The sequence below is a fragment of the Lepisosteus oculatus genome, chromosome 14, assembly GCF_040954835.1.
Source record: "Lepisosteus oculatus isolate fLepOcu1 chromosome 14, fLepOcu1.hap2, whole genome shotgun sequence".
Taxonomy (NCBI): Eukaryota; Metazoa; Chordata; class Actinopteri; order Semionotiformes; family Lepisosteidae; genus Lepisosteus; species Lepisosteus oculatus.
The window spans coordinates 9,317,302-9,343,916 of NC_090709.1; the positions used below are offsets into that span (position 1 = coordinate 9,317,302).

At 45.6% G+C, this 26,615-nt stretch overlaps 2 protein-coding genes and 6 non-coding genes across 8 annotated transcripts; 4 read left to right on the forward strand and 4 right to left on the reverse strand.

Moving 5' to 3' along the window:
* The first annotated feature begins 1,060 nt into the window (after positions 1 to 1,060).
* trnay-gua (transfer RNA tyrosine (anticodon GUA)) lies at positions 1,061 to 1,148 on the forward strand. Its single transcript is given in 2 exon segments — positions 1,061 to 1,097; positions 1,113 to 1,148. It is a non-coding gene; the product is annotated as a tRNA-Tyr (tRNA).
* Positions 1,149 to 2,322: 1,174 nt separating this feature from the next.
* Positions 2,323 to 2,394, forward strand: trnaw-cca (transfer RNA tryptophan (anticodon CCA)). Its single transcript has one exon. It is a non-coding gene; the product is annotated as a tRNA-Trp (tRNA).
* A 5,660-nt stretch (positions 2,395 to 8,054) lies between these two features.
* On the forward strand, positions 8,055 to 9,251 carry LOC138242827 (zona pellucida sperm-binding protein 3-like). The gene is made up of 4 exons (XM_069198394.1): positions 8,055 to 8,684; positions 8,786 to 8,901; positions 8,978 to 9,084; positions 9,165 to 9,251. The coding sequence occupies exons 1-3, from the start codon at positions 8,127 to 8,129 to the stop codon at positions 9,054 to 9,056; spliced, it is 753 nt and encodes a 250-aa protein (XP_069054495.1). The 5' UTR covers positions 8,055 to 8,126; the 3' UTR covers positions 9,057 to 9,084; positions 9,165 to 9,251.
* A 4,431-nt stretch (positions 9,252 to 13,682) lies between these two features.
* On the reverse strand, positions 13,683 to 13,755 carry trnav-aac (transfer RNA valine (anticodon AAC)). The gene has a single exon. It is a non-coding gene; the product is annotated as a tRNA-Val (tRNA).
* A 109-nt stretch (positions 13,756 to 13,864) lies between these two features.
* Positions 13,865 to 13,937, reverse strand: trnaf-gaa (transfer RNA phenylalanine (anticodon GAA)). The gene has a single exon. It is a non-coding gene; the product is annotated as a tRNA-Phe (tRNA).
* Positions 13,938 to 17,351: 3,414 nt separating this feature from the next.
* On the reverse strand, positions 17,352 to 17,433 carry trnal-uag (transfer RNA leucine (anticodon UAG)). The gene has a single exon. It is a non-coding gene; the product is annotated as a tRNA-Leu (tRNA).
* Positions 17,434 to 21,986: 4,553 nt separating this feature from the next.
* On the forward strand, positions 21,987 to 22,292 carry LOC138242847 (histone H4-like). Its single transcript, XM_069198426.1, has one exon. It carries the CDS (start codon positions 21,987 to 21,989, stop codon positions 22,290 to 22,292), a length of 306 nt encoding a protein of 101 aa, XP_069054527.1.
* A 300-nt stretch (positions 22,293 to 22,592) lies between these two features.
* LOC138243767 (U7 small nuclear RNA) lies at positions 22,593 to 22,648 on the reverse strand. The gene has a single exon (XR_011192385.1). It is a non-coding gene; the product is annotated as a U7 small nuclear RNA (small nuclear RNA).
* Between the last annotated feature and the right edge of the window lie 3,967 nt (positions 22,649 to 26,615).

Consider the following 26,615-nt stretch of genomic DNA (forward strand, 5'->3'; position numbering starts at 1 on the left):
AGCAAAGTTCTAAAACCAGCGAATGCATCTGCATACATAAAATGTCAATTTTTCAAAAGTAAAATCTTCAGCTTTGAAAGATTGTCATCTATATATTTTCGTTTTTCTCTTTTTTTACATAACACGCTTTCGAGAAACAAACTGTCTTGTAATGAAGGCTGCATTAGAAAATGTGTATCTAGCTTTGTTAAATTAAAATCGGCACATCCCAGTGGACAAAAGATGTAGAATATACGGCTATTAAACGCATACATTAGACGTATAAATGTGCTCCGTAACTGGTCTAGAATTAAATTCTAATATACGTATATTGTTATACGTCAATTAGACATCTATGATTATATGTTTATTATACATAAATGGTTGGAGTTCTATTATACGGATACATTTAGAGGACTAATATACATATATAGTTAAAGGTCTATTATACATCAAATACATATTTTATAGGTGTATAAACTAGTAAATAAAGCCAATGATTTGTTTTAGAAAAATATGTAGTTCAAATTATACATTATATACAATATTGTAATCAACAAATGGCTAATCATCATAAAAACACAACTAGTAAACTTCAGTTACAAATTCTAGTAACATGGCAATATATATAGTAATGACAAACAAACTAATTACATGATCCTGCTAATATTTAACTCAAAACCACATTTCGATTCAAATATAAATTTTAACATTTACAACTTCTATATTTCCACCAAAATATAATTATTTTGTAGCACAAACGCTACTTTCTAAAAAAGACAGAATGAAACTGTTTGTTTTGTGTTTCATGGTGATCCTCCTCTCGATACTAATGAAATGTTTAATATGATCCCTCGAGAAACAAAAAGGAGTCAATTTCCGCCTGGAATGATTGATGCCCCATCAAACATTTTGTAATATCCCCGGAAGTTTATACAGTAGAATCCTGGTTCGTGGCTTAAATTCAAGGTAAACAAGACTAAGGAAACGAGTTGGAAACTTGATGTCGAACTGGGATTTAAATCACCCGGAACATTTCACTACATTGCGCAGTATGTGCTAGGGAGCATTGCTTGACATCCCTTCGATAGCTCAGTTGGTAGAGCAGAGGACTGTAGTGGAGTCAGTAGGGAATCCTTAGGTTGCTGGTTCGATTCCGGCTCGAAGGAAGGTGCTTTTTGTGTACTTTAATCAAAGAGTTAAAATAGCGAATCTTTTTCACTCAGACATTGATCAAAAGCTCAATAAACGACGAAGCAGAGGCTCCTGTTCCAAAGTCTGCCCACGTCTGATTGTCTTGTTTTGGCCAATATCTGATCTTTGAATTAAGGGAATACTCTGTTTGCTTTGTAATTAAAAAAAAAACATACAGTACAAATGTCAATTTCATTTTGGTTTCAAGATCGCAATTTAGTGTGAAACATAAAAGCCAGCTGGATAAGCTTTATTAATTTCCCTCACGGGATCAATAAAGTATCTATCTATAAATCTCTTATACGTTATTTACAGTGGCCTTTCAACTAATAGCACGTGCAGGGATCAAACCCTAGCTGTTGGTACACTACGAGTTGCGTAAGGCTCTGTAACACGCAGATGAGAAACTAACCTCTGCTTCTTCATTATATAAACAGTGAGCCATATATGCGAGCTTACTGCCTCCTACGGGCTCTGTATTTGTTAGCGATACAAGACCGGCTGTGGAGAAATGAAGTGAGGAGGGTGTGTACATTAAAAGGCTCATAGCGTCCCTGGAAGGGCTCAAACCACCACCCTTTTGGTTAACAACCGAACCACAAAGACGCATGTACAGCTTAACACTTCTCGGTCTCAGTGAAAGTGATACACTCCATAAAATTTCCAGAGATTCATTTATTTTAAAAGGAAAATCACCAACAGCGGCCGAGATCTACTGGAGTTTTTCATTCTATACTGCGATTTCTGTAGGGTACCCTGTGAAAATACGAGTTTTGACGAGAAGGGATGGACATATAAGGTCAAAAGGCTTGGGGAACTGAACTTTAAGGTGAAGACTGTGGGTTCAGTAGCAGCAGAACCTGATCAGTATCAGTTGACTCCGATATACTTTGAAAATGAACTTGGGGATTTAGAGGCAGACGTGCTACCCTTGCACCATGGGGTACTTAATTTAAAAAATAGAAAAACCAATCAGTGTTCCTGGATCTGTAATTGAGAACAACACCTGCACAAGAGCTGCGCAGGAAGAATAAAATGTGGTCTGGGAAGAAGAGACTCTCTTCGGAAGAGCTGCGCTCTTCATAGGAGATTTTTTTTTTGTGAAGCTGATTTGTCTCCTATGGGGAATTCAAAGGTACGGACAGCCGTGACTTCGTGGCGCAACGGTAGCGCGTCTGACTCCAGATCAGAAGGCTGCGTGTTTAAATCACGTCGAGGTCAGCTGTTACTTTTTCAGGTTGTGCTGGTCCTGAACACGGAATTCACATCATGCAGTTGAGTTCTATCTATACACCACATAGATAATGTGAGCAGCAGACAAAATAGAGCAGTGCAGGACACGCAGTGTGGAGCTCACACAGGCTTACAGTCCCCAGCATTGGAGTGAGGAGGAAAAAAATAACTTTGTTTTTTTTAAAGAGAAAAGGCACAGTTCACATCTGCTTAACATCACGTCCAACTTTAGAGACAGCTACATCAGATAATGGAATCACGGAAGTTTCAGATAACTTTTTTTTAATACAGGTTCAAGCAAACCTGAAAGTTAATGAGTTTCCGGACACTTTTGTTTTATTAAAAAGTGTCTGAAGCCTGAAAATGTAATTTGAAAAAAAAAACCGCTATTGGACATTAGCAGGTGCTTTTTGTAACGATTTGCAATTTTAATGCTGGAAAACAAAGGAAACAGACCGAACGTTTGCTTTCAGGTGCGGTTCATTACATAATATACATCTATTACTGAGGAGCTTGAATAAAATTTACACGAGCCAGGTAGAAGTCGAACCTACAATCTTATGATCCAAAATCAGATGAGTTATTTATTAAACTGCTGGTATTTCACATAACCGGAATTCCCCCATAATGTACTCAGCGTCGCTACTAGTAATATACCGCCCCGTCTAAAATTTCAAAGTGAGAAACGTGTTTTCTGATTTTTTATGATTTTTAAAATATTATCTCTTTAAATCAGACAAAGGGTTTATGTTTCGCACTGAAATTCCGATTGATTGAGAATTCAACGAAAGACTGTTTTCTTCCACAACACTGTATAATTATCACATCCACCAGACTCTCCAACCTCTCCAGACCTTGCTGGTTGAGGAAATGCTCCGATAAATACCGGGGTAAAGTAAGCTTGAAGTTCGAAAACGATTTTGGCACGCCTGTAGCGCTTTCACGAAATCTCTTAGAGTTACAAAAACACTTGCTTTGTGTATAAAATACATTGTGGATGCTTTCTCAGCCTTTACTTTTTCGTTTTTATGACATTTTTTTGACCAAGCACGAATATGCTTTCGTCCATATCTCCGCAATGGAAGCACAGAACGCCTTCAAACCAAAAGCATTTTAAAGACCACAACTTGTGGATATTTCCACAGCCTTTACATCAATCTATCGGTGAGCTAATTATCTTTTTTTAAACCTCCGGTTTTTCATCGATGCGTAATTACGCACGAACTGGAACCCGGGGGACCGCTGTGTGCACACGTTCACAAAGCGAGAAATACTGTTCAATACGGCTTCATGCGAAAAACCCGTATATGACCATAGGAAGCAGAACAGCGCAGTCTCCCATTACCCAGACTGTAAGCACGGGAATAAAGCTTTGTTTGATTTCTGAAACCCTTCCTTTACGTCCTGTTTTCATTCAGGTAAGGGTCAACTATATTGAAAATACTACTGACAGCAGGAAGATTAAATATTCTTTACTCAGCAGCTTATTAAAAACAGCTCCCATGATGTTCAAACCGATTTTTTACACAGAACACTGACACAGCTTTGTGTTCTGAATCTCTTTTTCTCTTGCTTTTATTTAATGTGGCACAATGCACTGGTTCACAAACCAATAGCATTTAAACCACAGCACCCACAATGCTGCAGGTAAGTGTTTTGCACACTAAGCAGGTCATCTGACTATTCCCAGCTTTGTTTTGGGTTATGGAACCTTTATTTTTTTATGATTTTCTGAAGATAACACTACAGGTGGGATGGGTGGGTTGTCTTCATGGCTCAATAGCATTTCAAATACAGCACCCACACTGCTGAAACCAAGTGTTTTACACACCAGACAGGCCCCCGAACCTCTTACAACCTTACTGTGGCTGTGGCCCCTTTCTTTATTTTGTAATGAGTTTCTGAAGATAACACTACAGGTAATACACTGGGACGGGTGGGTCGTCTTCATGGCTCAATAGCATTTCAAATACAGCACCCACTCTGCTGAAACCAAGTGTTTTACACACCAGACAGGCCCCCGAACCTCATACAACCTTACTGTGGCTGTGGCCCCTTTCTTTATTTTGTAATGAGTTTCTGAAGATAACACTACAGGTAATACACTGGGACGGGTGGGTCGTCTTCATGGCTCAATAGCATTTCAAATACAGCACCCACTCTGCTGAAACCAAGTGTTTTACACACCAGACAGGCCCCCAAACCTCATACAACCTTACTGTGGCTGTGGCCCCTTTCTTTATTTTGTAATGATTTTCTGAAGATAACACTACAGGTAATACACTGGGACAGGTGGGTCGTCTTCATGGCTCAATAGCATTTCAAATACAGCACCCACTCTGCTTAAACCAAGTGTTTTACACACCAGACAGGCCCCCGGACCTCGTACAACCTTGCTGTGGCTGTGGCCCCTTTCTTTAATTTTTTATGATTTTCTGAAGATTACACTACAGGTAATACACTGGGACAGGTGGGTCATCTTCATGGCTCAATAGCATTTCAAATACAACAGCCACACTGCTGAAACCAGGTGTTTTACACACCAGACAGCCCCCAGAACCTTATTCAACCTTGCTGTGGTTGTGGCCCCTTTCTTTATTTTTTTATGAGTTTTTCAATATGGCACCATTAGACAGGCGGTACATGGGGATAGTACATCGTGCTCTTCATGAGTCAATAGCTCTTCAAGCACAACAGCCACAGTGCTGCAACCAGGTGTTTTACACACCAGACAGCTCCCCTAACCTTATACAACCTCGCTTTGAGTTGTTTAAATCACTTGGGTTCATCAATCATTTGATCATTTTTCAGCGTGGAATAAACCTATTACTTGTTCCTTGGAGATTACCATCTGCTGATAAGATATGATCGCTATATTGACCATATACAATTTCTTGCATAAGGAATTCATATTTTGCATACACCGATCCCCCCGGAGTCCCAAGTGATTCTGGTTTTGGAAAGCTAAAGGACAATAAGCTTCACGATACCAGGGGGACAGTGGGTGGTCAAGTCTCCCCTAAACAATGGATCTTGTCAGATTATGATGTCAGTGCATTTAATAAATGTTGTTGAACTCTCTTTAGCCCAAATACAGAGGAGCTCAGACCCAGAATGTTACACATACTGACAGAGAGTGATCTCATTATGTGTGTTTGGATTTTAACAACTATTTTTATTGTTTGCTAGAACCAAAACAATCTATGTTAGACATTTTCATCTTCAGCCAAAAATACAAACCTGTGTACGTAGTGTGGTGCAGGTTCTTGTCCCATCCTGCTCTTGGTCCAGGTTGGAGGGTTGCACCGATTCTGAATCTTGTTAGCTGGTATGGATGGGTTTGGGGGTGTTGATACCAGAGTGGTCCAGGAGGGGGGTGCAGGTGTCTCAGGGGCATTCTTGTTTTTCTATGAGTTCAGGTTGATTCTGTTGGTTCTGTCATGAATCTCCCTCACGCAGGCAAGCGCTCCCGCATTCCCTCGAGCTCTCCCCATACCAAACGTGCGATGTCAATCAGTCCTCTACTTAAACCCTCATCTGTCCCCCGGTCATTGCTCACGATTGAGATTCTCTCCCGGAGCTTACCTACTAACTACGCCTTTGCCTTACTATGACTTCTCCCCTGGACCTCGACCCCGCTTTTCCGACAACTGCTTTAGCCACTCGATTTTGTACCTTCGCCTGTTTTACGCTTTCTCGGATCCTGACCCCAGCCTGTCTCTTCATTTACGCCTCTGCCTACCGACGCAACTTCTACGCCTTCCCGGACTCGGGCCTCTGCCTGTTTACTCCGACTACGCCTGCGTCTCGCGCCAACCCTACCAAGGGCACCGCATTGGATCCCTATCCTCAGCAGTCAGCCCCTGCGTGACAGGTTCTGAGTGTCTTGGTTACATCCGTTTGTGTGTATAGATGAAAAAGCTATTGAAGAGCACCCCCACACCCCCCACCCGTCTCGGTGGAAGTTGCCATGTTCAAAAAATCCTAAAAAGATAATTAAAGTTGCACACAACAAAGCATGACTGTGAAAGGTCAGGAGGCCTGCCTAGTGAGCACAACACTTGATTACAGTCAAAAAAACAATTAAAAAATAAATAAATGTTCCACAACTCAAAGCGAGGTTGTATAAGGTTAGGGGAAATGTCTGGTGTAAATCACCTGGTTGCAGCACTGTGGCTGTTGTGCTTGAAGAGCTATTGACTCATGAATAGCACCCCCCAATCCCCATGTACCGCCTGTCTAATGGTGCCATATTGAAAAACTAAAATTCTTATTAAAAAAATAAAGAAAGGGGCCACAACCACAGAAAGGTTGTATAAGGTTCTGGGGGCTGTCTGGTGTGTAAAACACTTGGTTTCAGCAGTGTGGGTGCTGTATTTGAAATGCTATTGAGCCATGAAGACGACCCACCTATCCCAGTGTATTACCTGTAGTGTTATCTTCAAAAAATCATAAAAAATTAAAGAAAGGGGCCACAGCCACAGCAAGGTTATATAAAGTTAGGGGGCCTGTCTGGTGTGTAAAACACTTGGTTTCAACAGTGTGGGTGCTGTATTTGAAATGCTATTGAGCCATGAAGATGACCCACCTATCCTAGTGTATTACCTGTAGTGTTATCTTCAGAAAATCCTAAAAAATATAAAGAAAGGTTCCACAACCCAAAACAAAGCTGGGAAAAGTCAGAGGACCTGCTTAGTGTGCAAAACACTTGCTGCATTGTGGGTGCTGTGGTTTAAATGCTATTGGTTTGTGAACAGAATACCCCTATCCCAGTGCATTGTGCCATATTAAATAAAAGCATGAGAAAAAAGAGATTCAGAATGCAAAGCTGTGTCAGTGTTCTGTGTAAAAAATCGGTTTGAACATCATGGGAGCTGTTTTTAATAAGCTGCTGAGAAAAGAATATTTTAATCTTCCTGCTGTCAGTTGTATTGTGAATATAGTTGACCCTTACCTGAATGAAAACAGGGCGTAAAGGAAGGGTTTCAGAAATCAAACAAAGCTTTATTCCCGTGCTTACAGTCTGGGTAATGGGAGACTGCGCTGTTCTGCTTCCTATGGTCATATACGGGTTTTTCGCATGAAGCCGTATTGAACAGTATTTCTCGCGCTGTGAACGTGTGCACACAGCGGTCCCCCGGGTTCCAGTTCGTGCGTAATTACGCATCGATGAAAAACCGGAGGTTTAAAAAAATATAATTAGCTCACTGATAGTTTGATGTAAAGGCTGTGGAAATATCCACAAGTCGTGGTCTTTAAAATGCATTTGGTTTGACGGCGTTCTGTGCTTCCATTGCGAAGATATGGACAAAAGAATATTCGTGCATGGTCAAAAAAATGTCATAAAATCGAAAAAGTAAAGGCTGAGAAAGCATCCACAATGTATTTTATACACAAAACAAGCATTCTCGCAACTCTAAGAGGTTTTGTGAAAGCGCTACAGGCATGCCAAAATCGTTTTCGAACTTCGAGCTAACTTTACCCCGGTGTCCCGCCTCAGACTGGAAGCAGGTTCTAATTAGACCCTGAGAACAATCCGAGTCTCTGTGTGTAATTGATTGTGTTGATTGAGCGGTAGTGTGACCAGGTGTGTGGTAGCAGGTCCTGCCAGTATAAAAACCTATTCACCGCATTCACACTTTATGCTTTCTTGCTTCAACACAGTTTATTGGTTTACTTATTTTACTCCTGTAGCAATTTAGCGGGACGTTAATTTGGCGATGCACTCGTTTCTCTTTATGCTGTGCCTGTGCGCTGGGGCTGGGCTCCCCGCATTGATCTCCGCCGGGCCGGCTGGCTGGGACTCTCGGGAATTAGCGCTCCAGGCCGACCTCCCAGCTCTCGAAGACGCAGCCCAGTCGGAGGACTTGAACCTGGCAGATGCGCCCCCCGAAGACCTGTCTGCAAGCGAGAACGACTCGCGGTCCTTAGCTCCCGACTTCCGCCGCCTTCCCGTATCCAGAGACGCGTACTCGCCCTACTTCGACAAGGAGAAGATGAAGCCCGAAGCTGGCAGCCGCCCCTTACCCGCCTACATCAAGAGCGTCCTGTTTCCTCCCCAGCGAGTGCGGCAGCCGGCTCGCCCGGCCATCGGGGGCACCCGAGGAGTGGCTGTGTGGTGCGACTCCAGCAGGATGTACGTGAGGGTCAGTCGGCTCCTGTTCGGCTTCAGCTGTCGGCCATCGGAGGTGACCTTGGGCAACTGCAGCGTCAGCCGAACCACACGCAGTTACTTCTACTTCATCTACGGGCTCCACGAGTGCGGCACCGAGCGATCGGTAAACGGGTCTTCATCTACAGGCAGTGTATCGACGTGAGCAGTAGGGCCAGTGTCGGGGTTGCCTTTTCTGGGAATATCCCTTCCTCTGTGAAACTGCAGGTTGTCCAGGGCCGCCTGGTGTACTCCAACACTCTCCGCTATGCCCCGCCCTCCTCCAGTGCACCTGTGCATCGCTTCATTCCCTTCTCTGTGCCTGTCAAGTGCTCCTACAACAGGTAGGCAGGGCTCTGCTGCTGCGGAGAAGCTGCTGGGGAAAGTGTCCAGATGCCCCTCAACCCCTCTGTCCTGCAGGTTCCACTACTCCTACAAGGTTGGTTATGTCCCCACGTGGGCCAGGAGAAGGACCTTCTTCAAGGACCTGAAGAACTAGCACAGCTTTGTGCTGCTCACCACCAACTGTAAGCTCCTTGAGTGAGTGGCTCCTGCCTGCAGGGGGTGCTGTGTGCAGGTGTAATGCTGCCTCTCTCTCTCTCTCTAGCCCGCTGGGTCCGGCTCTCTCCTAAGGATGAGTACTTCCTGGGTCAGCCCATGTACTTCCAGGCCACTGCCTACTTTGCCACAGTGGAGCAGAGGCTGTACATCCACTCGTGTTACGTAACGGAGAAACCGGACCAGCACTCCCAGCCCCGTTTCCCCGTGATCGACAACTTGGGGTACGGCCCCTTCTGGGAGGAGAGGTGGGCAGGAGCCCTGAGAGCCTGCAGGGGTTCATCCTTGTCCTTGTCCCCAGGTGCATGGTGGACAGCAAGGCAGATGGCTGCCTGTCCAGGTTTGTCTCCTCCAAGCAGAAGGATGTGCTCCGCTTCACGATTGATGCCTTCCTCTTCCAGAAGAAGCTGTCCAGGAAGGTACTGCTCTCAAAGGCTGCTCAGCCTTCTCGCTCTACTGATCCATTGTCTGCTTTTCCATCCATGATCTAGATGTGAACCAGACTGTGGCAGCTGTAGTGCCTAGAGTTGCCAGCTTGCCTTCACTGATGGCAGAAGGTCCTTCTCTGTCCCTCTATTGGCCTTGATCCCTTAATGCTGTGACCTTCCCTCTTGTAGCATGAAGTGACTGAGCTGTACATGCACTGTGTCATGGCTGTGGCTCCTGCTAAAGCAACACCAGGGGCCAAGTCCTGCACCTACAACAGGGAGGCGAAGAGGTACTTCTGCAAGGAGCCTGCTGAGGGTGCTCTGGGACATGCCAGGTGGAGGCCTCACCTGTCCTCCTCTCCTCCAGGTGGGAGGAGCTGTATGGTGACCATGAGGTCTGTGCCTGCTGTGAGTCCAGGTGTGCTGGCAGTCGGAATGAAGGTGGGTCTGGTTCTCTATCCCTTGTGGATGCATCTCTGCCCAAGAGACAACTATGCTTGGACAACTGAGGAATGATCCTGTGCTGGACAAAAGGACTGTGTAGATGAGTAGACTGTGGGTCTCTGGGTATAGCAGATCCCTCAATCCTGGGTATTGCTTGTCCACAGGTACCAGGAGCCTGGTGACCAGTAGTCGGGTGTCTGTGGCACCAGTAGAAGCTCCTCTGGAGGTGGGAGCTAACTGGACTGAGGATGAGGAGGGAGACCCTCAGAGCTCCAGTGAAGATGCTGAGAGCACCAGTGAGGATGTGGAGGGAGCAGAGGACTTTGGAGATGTTGGCCAGTGGACAGGTAGGGTCTGGCAGGAGGAGCCCCTATAGGGGTGGGTGTCCTGCAGTTCAGCTGCATTGTTCTCCTTCTTCCTCCCCAGGTGCCTGAATGAAGGCTCCAGCCTGGCCCTTGTGACTCTCCTGCCTCCACTCACCTTGTAATGGCAACATTTCAATAAAGCTGTGAAAGACCCTTCTGCCTGCCCTTGTTTCTTTATGGTTTATAGGTTTGAATGGGGTGGAGGAATTCAAGGGAAGTATTTGTGGGGGTTCCCCTTTCAAGAATGCTTCCCATATTGCTGCCAATGAGGACTGAAAATGTCTGGAGTAATAAAGCGTTGTAGTGGGGGAAGGTGGCTGCACTATTCCTTGGGCAGGGCAGTGTGACACTCTTTACTGGGGGAGAGACAGAGGTGTTCAATATACTGGAAATCCTCCCTTTTCCGAGAGGGGTAGTGCTTATGGAGTGTGAGTTGCTAGTGTAGTGCCCAGTAAGAGTGAGATCTGGTGTCCTATTCTGGGCTGCACTAACTGACTAAAATAAACACAAGGAAGGAATTGTCAACAGGGGCTTGGTGTAAAGTAGGCCTTCCATTCCTTAGCAAAGGAACAGTACTGGTGCACAAACATCAGTGAATAATGGTGCAGTTAGAATCTCAGAGGTCTTGTCTTATGGGTGTTGGTTTCACAGCAGTGGTATTGGACAGTCATGAGAAGTATTAGGATTGAGACTGGAGATCCCAGCACTTGACTGGGAAGACAGGTGTTCACAACCACCTCTACCAGCAGCACAGACTGTGTAGATTGAGACTGAACGCTTACTACACAAAGCCTCTCCCCTGTTTCAGTGTCCCATGTCATGAATTTCAAGTGAATCCTGGTCTCCCGTTGTGACTACCTATAACTTGCACAAATCCTGCTGGCCCACTAACACTGTTAATCTTTAGCCCTACTGCACTGCCCTTTTAAAGCTTCAAGGTTTTAGGATAAACTATTTTATATAATGGTTCCAAAGGTGGCTTCTCAAAGCACTTGACATAATTACAATAAGAACACACAGGATAAAACAGTTCCAATAGACAGAGGAGACCATGGATGGTGGTACTAAGGAAAGTAGAAGCAGAGGGGTAAAGAATGGAACCAGTTCAGTAAAGGCTCTTCTACAGAATAATAATAATTGCTTACACTTATATAGCGCTTTTCTGGACACTCCACTCAAAGCGCTTTACAGGTAATGGGGTTTCTCCTCCACCACCACCAATGTGGAGCACCTGGATGATGCGACGGCAGCCATAGTGCGCCAGAACGCTCACCACACATCAGCTATTAGTGGGGAGGAGAGCAGAGAGTAATGAAGCCAATTCATAGATGGGGATTATTAGGAGGCCATGATTGGTTAAGGCCAATGGGAAATTTGGCCAGGACGCCGGGGTTCCACCCCTACTCTTTTCGAGAAACGCCATGGGATTTTTAATGACCACAGAGAGTCAGGACCTCGGTTTTATGTCTCATCCGAAGGACGGCACCTGTTTACAGTATAGTGTCCCCATCACTATACTGGGGCATTAGGACCCACGTGGACCACAGGGTGAGTGCCCCCTGCTGGCCCCACTAACACCTCTTCCAGCAGCAACCTTAGTTTTTCCCAGGAGGTCTACCATCCAGGTACTGACCAGGCTCACACCTGCTTAGCTTACCTACAGAAGAAGGTGTTGAGTCTGAATTTGAAGGAGTTTAGGGAAGGTGACTCTGGTATCCTTGGGGAGAGAGTTCCAGAGCTTGGGGGCATAACGGGAGAAGGCCTTGTCACTCATACAGTGTAGACGGGCTTGGGGGACAGTTAGGAGACCTGAATAAGAAGAGCGAAGGTTATGAGGTGGGGAGTAGGGTGATAATAGATCAAACTGCTACTGAGGTGCAACTGAAATGTGACGGCATGTTCTACAATTTATGCAAGAAAGGGTAATGTTAGGCTTTTATGGACCGTTGGTACAACAGCAGTGCTCAAGGATTCATTTCTAATATTGAGGACAATGGGTTATATACCCATCGTTCTTACCAAAGGATCAGAGACCTTTTGCTATATAAGAAGACTCCTTTCCACCACTAATTTATACAGGTTTGGTTCATTTGGGTTTTTATCATTTAAACATTTAAGTGAAGTCATTGTCCTGCTCGCAGCCGAGCCCGACACACGGAACAGTCTGGTTTCTGTCGCTGGGCGCTCACCCTGCAGTCCATATGGGTCCTAATGCCCCAGTATACGGCAGTGGCAATTTCCCTAAGGAAACAAATACTCCACATTAGTCTGAATGCCACATTCTTCATTGGTCCCATAACATCACAGAAATATAAAAACAAAACTACTCACTCTTTAATCTCGTCTAATCCAAGACACACCAAATATCACAGTCTTCTTTTAACACGCGTGCTGTGATTCCTCTATGTAGCAGAAATGACAACCGAGGAGCCGAGAGATCATTTCAGCATTTCGCGTCTGAACGGAAAACACAAACGACCAACTTGGAATGACTTGCTTTTGACGCTTTTCAAAGCGTTCTTTGTGCACGACAACTGCGCCACCAAGCAAACTACATAAATATGAGAAGAGAGTTTTCACTCAGAGTGTCGATGTATACTGGGGCTCAGTTGAAATACAACGTCAGGACTTTTCCGAATTATGTGCCCAAGGAGAGCACAGCCTTTTCCGCCCTGCCACATGTAACTTGGTAACTCGCCGTGATCGTATAGTGGTCAGTACTTCGTGTTGTGGCCGCAACAATCCGGGTCACGGCAGAATAGGGGCGTCTGCTTTTACTACTTGCACGAATTAAGGCAAAAAAAAGCCAATCGATGTGAACGAACGGCGCTTTGCAGAGGAGTACTGCCTGACTGGATCATTGATGAACGACAGAGGCCACTCTGACCTCTTCTCGGTTTTCTTCAATGACTTACTAAGGATCTTCTTCACATTCGCCCATGCAGGGGAAGCCAGTTACACCAAAGCAAACGCAGGGAAGTGCATTTCAAGCAGAGACCAGGAGGGACTTGTTTACACCGAGAGTGGTCGGAGAATGGAACAATGCGCCCAGCCCTGTTGCTGGAGCCGATTCTTGATGAGATCTTGGGCTCACTAAGAGGCCCCCGCTGGATGCTAATCTTTCTGTTGTTCTTGCAGGTCCTGCGCTGCTTTTGAGCCGACAGAGCTCGTCCTGGTCTGTCGACACAGCCCAATTGCAAATGATCGGCTCCGCGTACAGAAGGAACGTGCGTTTGGTACAAAAGTGCACGAAGGCACCGGAAATACATTGAGAACAAATGACCAGTCGCTCAAGACCTCTGTGAAGTACAGGAGCATGCAAAACGAGGCTGTTTCCACCCAGTCTCGAACCGGGGACCTTTCGCATGTTAGGCGAACGTGATAGCCGCTACACTACGGAAACCTGCAGGGACTACTACTGGTGTCTCGCTTGCGTTTCGGGCTGAGAAAGGGACTTGTCACTTTAGGAAGGGGGCGCTGGAGAGAGTAACAAAGGGCGTGATGAAACAAAATGCCGAAACCCGGGATCGAACCAGGGACCTTTAGATCTTCAGTCTAACGCTCTCCCATCTGAGCTATTTCGGCAGTGCGGAGAACCCACAGCCACCTGCTCCAGCCTTCCTGTGTTGCAGCATGCGCGCACCAAGAGTAGCGGGAGAGTGTTGCAGGAACATCACTCAGAAGGAAAGACACCCAGGTGCGCCCTCTGAGCTCTGTCCAGCGCATCTTCCTCGCATGGACTCCTGCCTGCGACGGGCAGGAAACAATTAGCAAGAACAGAACGACACCCCATGGGTGTCTCATGACCACACCTTAGGTTGTGACACGTGCAGGTGTGAGGGGTTGCCGGGCTATTTTGGAGCAGAGCTTGGGCAGAGGGGGGGCGGGAAAGCAGACAAAGAGGTGACACCTCAAGGTCTGCATGATCACAGCTCTCCGCCGCCCCAGGCTTCCGCTCGATAAGCTACTGGACACACCCGCCCCTCCTCACACAGACCGTGGAAAAGCCCCCGAGTGGGAGGGCTCTCTCTTCCTCCCAGGAGCTCTTGGACACGACGCACAGACAGGGCGTGGGGAGCCGCCGCCTGCAAACACGGCTCCAGGCAGGACTCCACTCCGCAGGAGCCGCAGAGCAGAGGAGATGGGGGCAGCTTAGCTCCTGTGCAGAGACCTGAGCTGTTGTTGCTGCGGACGCTGTCTTTTCTGCACTCGGGGTAGGAGTGAATGTTGAGTTGCCCTTAGAAATGAAGCAGAGCACTTCAACGGCACGGGTGTGTGTGTGTGCGTGCGCCCTGGTGATTCTGGGAGACAGATTGAACCTGGGCTAAAAGAGAGGGGGCTTAGCCCTGTAGCGGCAAGGCTTATTAATAAGGCAGAATTAAGTGTTTCTGAGCTTCCCAAATGAGGCCCCATTTCTCTGTTCATCTCTGTGGTGCAGCCACAGAGAAACCATTCATGCAAGATGTTTTCTTTTGATAAGGACAGCTCCCAAAGGGGGATGCACTTAGCTAAGCCTGGCTATCATGATCAATGGTCATCCATTGGCACCTATCTGTTTAGGGAGTGCCAGTTGGACATCTGGACTGCATTACTAAGTGTCAGGAGTAAGTGACTCATATCTCACCTTGATCAACCAATCAGGGACCGGTAGGGCCGAGTAACCCACGTGGGACTCTGATGCCCATGGAACTTTCAGCCAATCAATGAGCTGAAGTTCCTCCAGGTAAAAACAGGCAACACAGAGAGCCTGAGAGATTCAGATTCAGATTCAGATTCAACAATTCTAAAGGGAATTCAAAGGAGAATTCCAGGGCAGGACGGCCCAGGAGCAGAAGGCTCCCAAGGGCAGGACATTCTCGCAGCACGCCTCCTGACCATCCTGAGACTCAGCCCGGACAACCACGGAACGGCCAGTGTGTCCGAGTGCCAGAACTTTCCTATGTTCTAAGAGTCTAGAGTTGAGGTTGCCAGAGAGTAACCAGCAGCAGGCCTCATGAACAGGTCGGAACTGTGGAAAGCTGAATCACTATTCAGAACTAGCTCTTCATCAGGAACGAACCGGTCCTCTTCCTGACTTGCTGGGACCCACAGTCATCTTTTCTCCTGTGCACAAACTTTGCTAGTTAAAGCCAACAGTGAGCATCAGCAGCGCACCGTCGCAAGCCGCACAGCACAGCCTGGCACGGAGCCAGAGAGCGCGGATTGGACAGCCACAGCCTGCAACTGTTTCTTTGTGCCCGCAGGAGATCTGAATCCCCAAAGATTGGATGAGTATTCAACTTCAATGCATTACAGCTCGAGAATTCAATTGTTATCCAAACCAGTTGATATCAATGATATCAATCAGAGTTATGTACTTGTTTGAGTATCTAATGTAGAAGTTGTAACCAAGTTCACTTTACGAAACGGTCTTAATGAATGATATACTGAACGTATGTCCTCTTGATATGTGTAACTTTTTGTAACTGATTGAATATATATCTTTTGTATTCTGATAACCCTCTCGATAAGATCTGTTAGGTTTATATGCATATTCTATGTATTAATAAATGTATCCTCGTGTATTAGTACCTGTGTGTGCGCGTTGTTTGAGTTATATCGCATGGTTGGATTCTAAAGCCATCAAAAGAATCAACTTTGTGATTAACTGCTACAATTAATAATTGTCTCAGTAAATGCCCAAACCCTACAGAACTGGTGCCTTCAGAGAGCCACTATGATTACATTATTTGGCGTCCCTGAACCGGTTTTCTCTACACAGAAGAGTGAAGCCTTGAGTGAATCAAATTAGTTTTTGTTGGTCGTCTGTGTCTTCATAACTTTGTAGGTGAGAGAGAGGATTGCGAAAATGTGCAGGTGGTTCTCAGAAGTGCATTGGTGGTATAGGTTCCTTCAAATAACTGAGCCAGTGCATCCCCCAATCTTTTCAAGATGATCTGTGATTTCTGAGTTCTTGACGGATTCAGGCTCCTTCTCAGAGGTCCTTGCTCGCCAAATAACTTTGCATCTGAGGAAGAGCACCACGGAAAAAACCCAACTCAACAAGCGAGTGCGTTGGTTGCTCTTGCTCTTCATGCAAGGAGCTGTTTTTTTTTCCTCGCAATAATCATTATTAACCAGAAACAGCAGCACAGGTAGGTCGCATTTGTGATTATGTCACTTCTCTGCTTCAGCAAGGTCAATAAAAGACTCTGAAAGTAGTAAAGCAAAACTGAACTCAAAATCATATTAGGAATTCTGAGCGATATCTCCATACAGGTAATCCAATAAGAACGTTGAAATATTTGAATATCATCTATCTGTAGATTGCGCTGCTTTTTACCCAGAGTAAAACTATTGGATTGAAGGAATGCTAACCACTGGGTTTAAATGTATAGTTGTTATTTGGAGAAATCTGTAAACTCGTGATCGACAGTGCTGATTATTTTCCGGAGACGGAGCACTGATGACCTATCCGAGCTAATTGATAAAGCTCACCCAGTGGATACTCTAGCAGAACGTCAAAGAACATTCACCTTTGTACCCAAAGAAACCACAGGAACAACATCAGGAAGCACAATCAATTCCCCTTTTAAATCTTTCCTGTAAGGTATGCTATGTGAATTCATGAAGTTAATCCTCTGATCTCTTTTGATCACGAACAAAGTACTTCTGATGGAGAGCTATGTTCAAAGATTTAATAAGCTTTACCCCTGCCAACGATTCGGCGTGAAGAATTAAAAGTTTCACAGACAAAAGCAGCTCACCACCACAGCCAATATTAAATGTACTGTACTTGCCGGTACACTATCATGTGCACTGCCTCAAAAGTGATCTTGGCAGATGTTGTTCCCTACATAAAGCTGAACTTGCCAAAGAGAATTTCTGTTGAGAAAACAAAATATTTTTTCTGCCTTGATGTTAAGCCTGTCTTTTAGAAAGTCTATCTCTAAACACCTCCTGCAGCCTAACAAAAAGCACTTTTACTGATCGTATTACAGGTCTTAAAATATTAACATTTGGCAGCGGTGGGATTCAAACCCACGCCCCCAGAGAGACTGAAGCCTAAATCCAGCGCCTTAGACCACTCGGCCACGCTACCTTCCTCCATGTCCATCTTTCTCACATTGCTGGCTTGGACTGGGGGGCTTCAGCTCTTGTCGTCGGATCTAATGATATCATGACATGTGGAAGTGACTGCACCTTCATCTTCCGAGATGCTTTCAATAGCACAAACGCTACTTTCACCAGCACAAACATAGCAATAACGAAGGAGGTGGGTTTCATCCTTTGTGCTGTTTGTAGGGGCACAACTCTACGGTGATCTACTGACTTGAAGAGCAAAAATCAAAATCCTCTGCTACTACTATTGCTTTTTTCATAGTTTCTTCAAATCCTTCATTTGAATGTCGATTTTGAAGGATATTGATGATAATACCACATAAATTGTGGTTTTCTTGTGATCGCCAATTTTATTCAAATACCAGCCTTTTTTACAGTTCCTTGCATGTTTCACAAGGTATAATAGCCCTCCTCGCATCCTCAGCTAACATATTTTAAAATTACAATAGATTATACAGCATGCATGTTTACATTTATATTAAAATTAAAGTAAATATACAAGAATACATACAGTGCTAACCCAATAATTCTTGTCAGGTTCTCCAAAAAATCTGCGTTGTTATTTTAACATGTTTCAGCTGAGGGTGCAACAGGAGTATAAATGAATTTTCCCGCCAGCCATTCAAAGACCAAATTCCATGAGTGAACATTATTTTCTCAGAAGTTGCCGGCATTGGACTTTGCCGGTGGTATTGAATTATGTCCACAACTGTTGTAGTAGTTCCTTCTTGAAATTCGACACGTGCAAAGCACTCGTAATATCATAGGTGTTAAAGTTTGCTGAGTCTATTCGAGTCATGGTGTGTATCCCTGCCTATCATTGGGAGACGGGTAGCTTTTTTACACTCAGATTCCAATCTTCAATGCTTTGTGTGAGAGCTTATATAACTTTCATTTTCTCACATTTTCTGACGACTGTTCCAAAGGGGCACCCTGTCAATTCCGAATACTTTTCAAAAATCTGCCTGCATGTTTGATTATTGTCATTTCATTTAGAAAAAGTTCAATATTGATCATAACTAAAGAAAATAATGATCACGAACAAAAAAGGGATAAAGATGCGAGTCGATCTTGAATCACAGCTGGGTGACACGGGCTTCTGTTCTGATATGGTTGTACGAGAAACAGGAGGAATTGCCAATCTCCTATAGAACATGAGTTGAATCAGGAGTGAGACATTTCGTATACTCGTGCATATGTCAACGCCTGACCTACATCGTAAAACTAACATCAAGTTGTCAGAGACATTCATTTATATACAAACAAGAGACAGAACAAGTAATAATTCTACATTAGTTCAGGTGGATAAACCTGAACTAACTAACTAATAAACCTATTAATAATTCTACATTAACGTGTCCTACACTGATCAGACTAATTGACATGGTCTGATTCAGAGCCTGTGCAGTTCGTGCTAATTACAACAAGGACAGTTCTGAACCCTCATCACCGAACTGAGCACAAGTTCAGCTGTTCTCCAGTTTTGTTACGCATGGTTTTTCATTGCAATTGAGTTCAGAGCTGGAGCTGAACTCCAGACAGTACAGTGTTTTGTGTAAGTTGTCGAAATTTCGAATGAGGCTGCAGACAACTTACCCAAAGTGTTTTCTATAGCTTTCAGGTGCAGTTCATTTATATAAAAGAATGTAAGTGGTATAAACTCAACAAGCCAGACGGCAGTCGAACCTATAATTTTCTGACACGAGGCCTGACGCGTTATTCATTACGTCACTGACCCTGCTATTGCAGGGCTAAAAAAACACGTTTTCTACATTTTTGTCTGTTTAAAAATCACTCTAAAAAAGACAAAGGGTTTGTGTGTCGCGCTAAAATTCCGCTTCATTTCGAACGCAAATAAAAACCGTTTTGTTCCAAGAAATCATACATTTGTCACATCCTTCATACCATACTTCCCTCTTGTATTAGTAAAGCATTTTGATTTAAACTGAACAATATATGAAAGGTTTCATCTATACACTTACACATAATAAGTATACGAATAAATACTCGGAAGAAGCTGCAGCTCAGGTATTAGAGAGATTTAAAATCAGATCGGAGGATTTAGAGTCCAGAGTGAAAACCAACAGCTGACACAGGTCTTTTATAGAACCGTTTTGATTTCCTCTACTTTGTCCCCGTGACGTCATTGTCCTGCTCGCAGCCGAGCCCGACACACATCTGGTTTTTGTCGCTGGGCGCACACCCTGCGGTCCATGCGGGTCCTAATAGCCCAGTACAATGACGGGGACACTAAACTGTAAACAGGTGCCGTCCTTCGGCTGAGACGTAAAACCGAGGTCCTGACTCTCTGTGATCATTTAGGAGAATGGTGGTGGTGGAGGGGAGTCCCCATTACCTGTAAAGCGCATTGAGTGGAGTATCCAGAACAGCGCTATATAAGTGTAAGCAATAATGATTATTATAATTATAATGTAAAATGCAATAAGAAAAATCAAACTTTGATTCAAAATAGATTAATGTAAAAACTGATAAAGCTAATGCTTTTTTCAGTGCTATATCTACTTTTTTTTTAAAAAGCAAAGTCTGTCGCGATTGTGAGAGTTAGAGAATGTGTTCCAGCGGGTGCCTTCATATCATGAGCGTCAGTCTCGCCCGTAGCTGCGAAAAGGTTAAAAGCGCACAAGTGATCTGTAGACGATGTTCAGGGAAGAAATAATTCTGTTTTCAGCACAGGGAGTGAGAATGAGCTCAGCCCGGCTCCCAGCAGAAACCATTCTGGTTTGGTTACTGTTAGACTGTGCGTCTGAGGCTCTTTGGATCGCAACGTAAAAAAAACAATTGCTCACATCGTGTGACTTCCACGACAGGAAGGAAAGATATCACTTTAAAAAATCAGAACTGAAGATTTGGATCCTGGGCCTCAACTTAAAAATAAACAGAGTTTAACGACAGGAAATTGATTCCAGTTGTCAGATCACGTATACGCATACCTTAGCTTTGTGCAACAACCTGAAACTTTCAGGTACCATAAATAATATTATTGCTAAACATATGCCATTCTAATCTGCAAGCGACCAGAATATAGAATACAAATTTTTGTATAAAAATGCATTAAGTCCTGTTCTACACCTGCATGCTTTGGAAGCACTGGCCTACCTATATCAAAATATCAGATTGTGTTTCTGCAACATTTCGTGCATAGTACGCCATTTTATCTAAAACAGTCACAACGAGGGCTTTACATGCAGTCTGGGGTATTTTCCCCTTTTATATTTTTGCCACTTTATATCAAACCTGTTATACTCCCAGAAGTGCACAGTAGCTTGTACTTAATAAAAATGTACAATTCACCGCTGGTATAAACAGATGTGTGCCGTGTTTGCCTTTGTAAGCATTTGTTTAAAAAATAAGTTCACCATACGATAAAAACACAGAAAGCACAAACTTTATAATACAACGATACAAAATCAATACCAAATCATTATGCCAATTAAGTAACTATCCTTTGAAAACAGAGAACACCTTTATATCTACAAAAAACTTGACATTTGTATGTATTTTTGAATTACAAAGCAGACAGTGTAGTCCCTTAATTCAAAGATCAGATCTTGGCCAAAACAAGACAATCAGACGTGGGCTGAATTTGGAACAGGAGCCTTTGCTTCGTCGATTATTGAGCTTTTGATCAATGTCTGAATAAAACAGATTTGCTTTTTTAACTCTTTGATTAAAGTACACGAAAAGCACCTTCCTTCAAACCAGCGACCTAAGGATTCCCTGCTGACTCCACTACAGTCCCCCGCTCTACCAACTGAGCTATCAAAGGGATGCTGCGGCATCGCTCTCTGGCACATACTGCCCAATGAAGTAAAATGTGAAATGGGTGATTTAAATCCCACTTCGAAATCAAGTTTCCAACTCGTTTCCTTAGTCTCATTTACCTTGAATTTAAGCCACGAACCAGGATTCTACTGTATAAACTTCCAGGGATATTACAAAATGTTTGATGGGGCATCAATCATTCCAGGCGGAAATTGATTCCTTTTTTTTTTCGAGGGATCATACTAAACATTTCATTAGTATCGAGAGGAGGATCACCAGTAGACACAAAACAACCAGTTTCTTTCTGTCTTTATTAGAAAGTAGCGTTTGTGCTACATTAATAATATTTTCGTGGAAATAAAGAAGTTGTAAATTTTAAAAATTTATATTTGAATCGAAATGTGGTTTTGAGTTAAATATTAGCGTGTTCATGTAATTAGTTTGTGTTTGTCATTACTATATATATTGCCATGTTACTAGAATTTGTAACTGAAGTTTACTAGTTGTGTTTTTTATGATGATTAGACATTTGAATACAATATTGTATATAATGTATAATTTGAACTACATATTGTTCAGGTGTGAATAATTGTATATTTTAAGAATACATTTCTAAAACAAATCATTGGCTTTATTTACTAGTTTCTACACCTATAAAATTCTGTGATGTATAATAGACATCAAAGAAAGATGTCTATTATACATCAAAGATGAGCAGTGTGTGTCGTGTTCACAGCTGATAACTAGAAGATGTCTGGAAGAGGCAAAGGCGGAAAGGGACTCGGGAAAGGAGGTGCTAAGCGTCACCGTAAGGTTCTCCGCGACAACATCCAGGGAATCACCAAGCCCGCCATCCGCCGCCTGGCTCGCCGTGGGGGAGTGAAGCGGATCTCCAGGCTGAACTACGAGGAGACCCGCGAGGTGCTGAAGGTGTTCCTGGAGAATGTCACCTGCACCGAGCACGCCAAGCACGCCAAGAGGAAGACCGTCACCGCCATGGACGTGGTGTACGCACTGAAGCGCCAGGGCCGCACCCTGTACGGCTTCGGAGGCTAAACAGGAGCGGAGCTTCACTACCGGACCCCGACGTATAAACCCAAGTGACCCAGTGACATTTGTCACTGCTGAGGTTGCTTTATGGGTCTATTTTCTATAGTGTGCTGATCAATTGGAAATCAAATGGCAAAAAAGACCCGTTCCCACACCTAAGGTCAAATATTAGGAATCAAAACTGCTTGAGTGTATGGAAGCACACAGCTTTATCAAGATTTCCAAGTGCAAGATCTTTTTATTCATAAAAGACCCTATTTATGTTGTATGAGAAATATTAATACAGAATCTTTTTTCACCAAATAAATGGGCTTCCTGACTTCAGAAAGCCTTCTAGACAAATACTAAAAGAGCAAAAATTCAATTTGGTAAATGAAATGAAAACACATACCCTACCAAAACTTGAGTACAGGCCATTCAGGATGATAATCCAAAACCATTTATAATTCAACAAATAAAACCTGTAAACTGGTAATCACCACTTATCATAAAAAAATAAGTAGCAATACACAGTAGGGGACTCTTGGGTGCAAGTTAAATCCATGCAAGAAGGGGTTTAGTGTTATATTTCCAAATCAGATATGCAAATGAGAGATCTGGCCCAGCCAATCTCAAAGCTCCCTTGGTCTGGAATGGAGCTGCTCCCCTCTTCTAGTTATTCACACTGGAGTTAGGTTACATATTAGCACATTTCATCTAACAGTTGCTCCAGAAACAAAAAACGTAAACAAATGACCTGGAATGTGACCACACCTATGAGAATGTAGTTCAACAGATAACTTGTAAACCTCATCATAAGATTTTTTTGTTCTACAAAATATACTTTATTCCGCAAAAAAACACCTCAAAAGGAACATCTCACACATATTAACACTCCATGTAATAAAAAACAACGGCGGAGCGGAGATTGATTGTCCGTTATCAATCTTTGCAAGTGGGGGCGGATTTGTGCAATTAAGAGAGTCCCTCCAAACCTACCACTCGCTATTGTCCTTTAATCCCTGTATAGGGCCCAAAGTTCTTTCCAGCGCTCCCTCACCGTGGGGAAACCCCATTTGCCGACGTTGCGCTTCGTCCTCCTCCTGAGGTCCACCAGGATCCTCTCCTGCATCTCCCTCGCCCCCCACTTTATGTTGTGCCAGATGAGAGTGTTCCTCGCCTTCCACAGTCCTTGTTATGTGAGGGACAGCAGCAGCCCCCGCAGGTCCTGTGTCCCCTTGTCCAGTCCGGTGGGTGCCAGCCCCCAGCAGAATGTACTGGTAACTGAGCACCGCACCCGTTCCCAGGAGTTGCATAATGTTGTCCATTCTGCCCCACACCGCCTTGGCGAAGGGGCAGCTCCAGAACACGTGCTCCTGAGTCTCCTCGACAAAACACGTGTTCCGGGGGCAATGCGGATTCCTGGAGATCGAGTGTCTGTAGAGGACCTTTCTGGTAGCCAGTCTCTTGTGTACAGCCATCCAGTTGAGGTCCTTCAGTTGGTTGTCAAGTTCTTTGGGCTGTGTCCTTTCCCAGACTTGTCTGGGAACCTGCAGCCTTTCGTCAGTGACCAAATGCCCCCTCACCTCTTTGTACAGGGCTCTGTGGTTGGTGCAGAGCTCTGGCTGTCTCGTGGCCTCGTACCTCCTGCTCCACTTGACAGCGTGGATGTAGAACTCCGGTTGCATCTCTGCCTTGGGCCCAGTGTTTGACCACTGGACCAAGTGCCTCATTGGGACGGAGAGCCACAGCCTGACAAAGTACTGGTACTTGTGGCCGATGGGCTCCCACAGCGCCCAACAGAGCTTGCAGTAGACGATGCAGTCGAGTTTCAGGGGGAAATGTGGGACATCTCGACCCCCTTCCTCGACCGGCAGACACATCCGGTTTCTCGAGATGTACTCGTACTTGCCGCCCCAGACGAAGCCAAAGATCATCCCTTGCAGCGCTTGTCTGAGTCTGGCCGGCAGAGGGTACACCACCGCCAGGTAAACCAAAGCCGGCAGGATGTCTGGTTTCAACACCATCACTTTCCCTGTGTAGGACAGCGACCGCGTTTTCCACAGACCCAGCTTCGCATTCACCTTGGCGATCCTCTTGGTCCAGTTGTTGGTCTCGTTGTCCTGGCTCTGGAAGGAAACCCCCAGTATTTTGAGGGGCTCCGTGCAGAGCTCGAGACCCTCCGGCGCAGTCGTCCTATGCTTCCAGGGCCCTAAGAACTTCAGTTTGCTCTTTCGGCGGTTGGTTTCGACCCCGAGGCTCTGGAGTATTGCTCCATGACCTGCAGGGCCCTCCTCAACCCCCTGTCCGACCTCAGGAACAGCGTCGTGTCGTCGGCTTACTGGGAGATCTTCAGGGTTTCCCCCGCGCCTCCCGGTATCTCCAAGGTCTCGTCACACCGTCTCTGCTAAGGGCTCTTGAAGAGCAGGGAGATGATGCCCTCCCTCATGGTGTCTCTGAGTTTCCCCGGCGGAAGATCTCCTGCGCCACTTCCACCAGATCTGCCGCCAGGGTGTCCCAGAAGCAGGTGTAGAATTCCTTGGGGAGTCCATCCGGCCCTGGCACCTTGCCATTCTCCATGGACAAGAGTGCCGCCTTCAGCTCCTCGGCCGCGATCGGACCCTCCAAGTCCTCCCTCACCTCCTCCGGTACTCGTGCCTTCAGCTCCTCCAGAAAAGCATCGCCTGCCTCCACCTCCGTCTGCTTTTCTGAAAAGAGCTCCGTGTAGAAAGCGGTGGCCGCTTCTACCATGTCGCTCTCGTCCAGCATTTCCTCTCCATCTCCCCGTCTCAGGCCGTGGATCACCCTTTTTATCTGGGCTCCTCGGACCTGATTGAGTTTGCGGAGCCTCTCCTTCAGGTCCTGTGCCCGGGCTGAATTGAAGGCTCCTCCCCCGTTAGCCGAGCTGTACTCCTCCTCTAGTTGTCTCTGGAGTCGTGCAGCTTCCTTCCTCTCCCTGGCCGCCTTCCGTCTGCAGTACGTCTGCGCCAGGGTTCGGGTCCTGTCTTTCACTGACTCCCACCATTCCACCATGGAGCTGTAGCCGTCTCTCAGATCGACCCAGCTCGCGTAGTCTTTACGGAACAGTGCCTTGAAGTCGTCTTCCTCCAGTATCTCCTGGTTCAGCTTCCAGTACCCACGACCGAATGCCGGCAGGTTGGTGTTAGCCACCACCGTCAAGCGCTCGTGGTTGGAATACCACGCCGGGGACACCGTCGCCGACTCCAGGGAGCAGGTTGTGTGCAGAAAGATGTAGTCCAGGCGGCTGCACACTCCCCGGGAGTTTTTCCATGTCGTTCCGGCGTCGTTAGGGCGGCACCTTCTGAAGCCGTCTACTAGGGAGAACTGCTTGAGTAGCGACTCCAGCTCTGCCGAGCTAGCGTCGCTCCCCTTCTCCCGGTCGACGTTGAAGTCCCCGCAAAGCACCACCTGTCTGTTGGTGGTGCAGCAGCTGGCCAGGTCAGCAAACACTTCCTTCCGGATAGAGGGTTCTGTTGGAGCATAGACGTTAATTGCTCTCAACTTTTGCCCCCTCCAGTCGATGTCTGCGACCAGGATCCGGCCCTGCACCACCGAGAAGGAGGAAACCAGCGTCATCTCTGGGTTTCCGAGGAGGATTCCCACTCCTACGCTGGACCCCTCCTACGCTCCAGCATGATTCTCCCTTCGTCCATTCCCTGGTGAATGTCAGCTTGTCGCTTTCATCCTTCAGGTGGACCTCCTGTAAGAAACAAATTGAGAAAAACTTTGAGGACAGATCATGAAAGACTCCCCGTCTTTTCAACGGGTCTATTAGCCCTCTCACGTTAGTTGTTAGAAAGGTAAGTTTCACAATCATGATTAAACAAGTGAAAGTTGAACCTCCTCTCTTTGTGCTTACAGTGGAAAACTTGGGAGTCTACATCTGGGCACTGTTTAGCCTAGATGTAACTCCTCTCGTTCGGGTCCTGGGGGGAATATGCTGGGCTCCCTCCAGGTCTCGCTGGGGACTGAAAGGTAAACATGCTGGACAGGTCCAGCCCTACCATCAGTCCCGGCTCCAGGGCGGCTTCAAAGTAATCCTCGTCTTCCTTGAGGATACTCTCCACCACCGCTTCGGGAAGGCTTTTTTCTTCCCCTTCTTTAGGAGTTTCGGGGACCTCCAGTTGCTCCTGGCATTGGGGGAGGGGGGCTCCACTTCCTGGGCTGCCTCCTCCTGTTGTCCGTGGGACTCGGTGGAGGGGGGTTCTGTTTCCTGGGCTGTCACTTCCTGTCATCTTTGGGCCTCGGGGGGGAGGGTTTCCATTTCCTGGGCTGCCTCCTCCGGTTGTTCCTGGGCCTCGGGGGAAGAAAGTTTCGTTTCCTCTAGGA

Bases quoted from the DNA above. Each gene is read 5' to 3' on its own strand.
- LOC138242827 (XM_069198394.1), top strand. From the start codon at position 8,127: ATGCACTCGTTTCTCTTTATGCTGTGCCTGTGCGCTGGGGCTGGGCTC. The intron at 8,685-8,785 runs GTAAACGGGTCT...GTGAAACTGCAG, and splicing joins AGTGCGGCACCGAGCGATCG to GTTGTCCAGGGCCGCCTGGT. The intron at 8,902-8,977 runs GTAGGCAGGGCT...TCTGTCCTGCAG, and splicing joins GTCAAGTGCTCCTACAACAG to GTTCCACTACTCCTACAAGG.
- LOC138242847 (XM_069198426.1), top strand. From the start codon at position 21,987: ATGTCTGGAAGAGGCAAAGGCGGAAAGGGACTCGGGAAAGGAGGTGCT.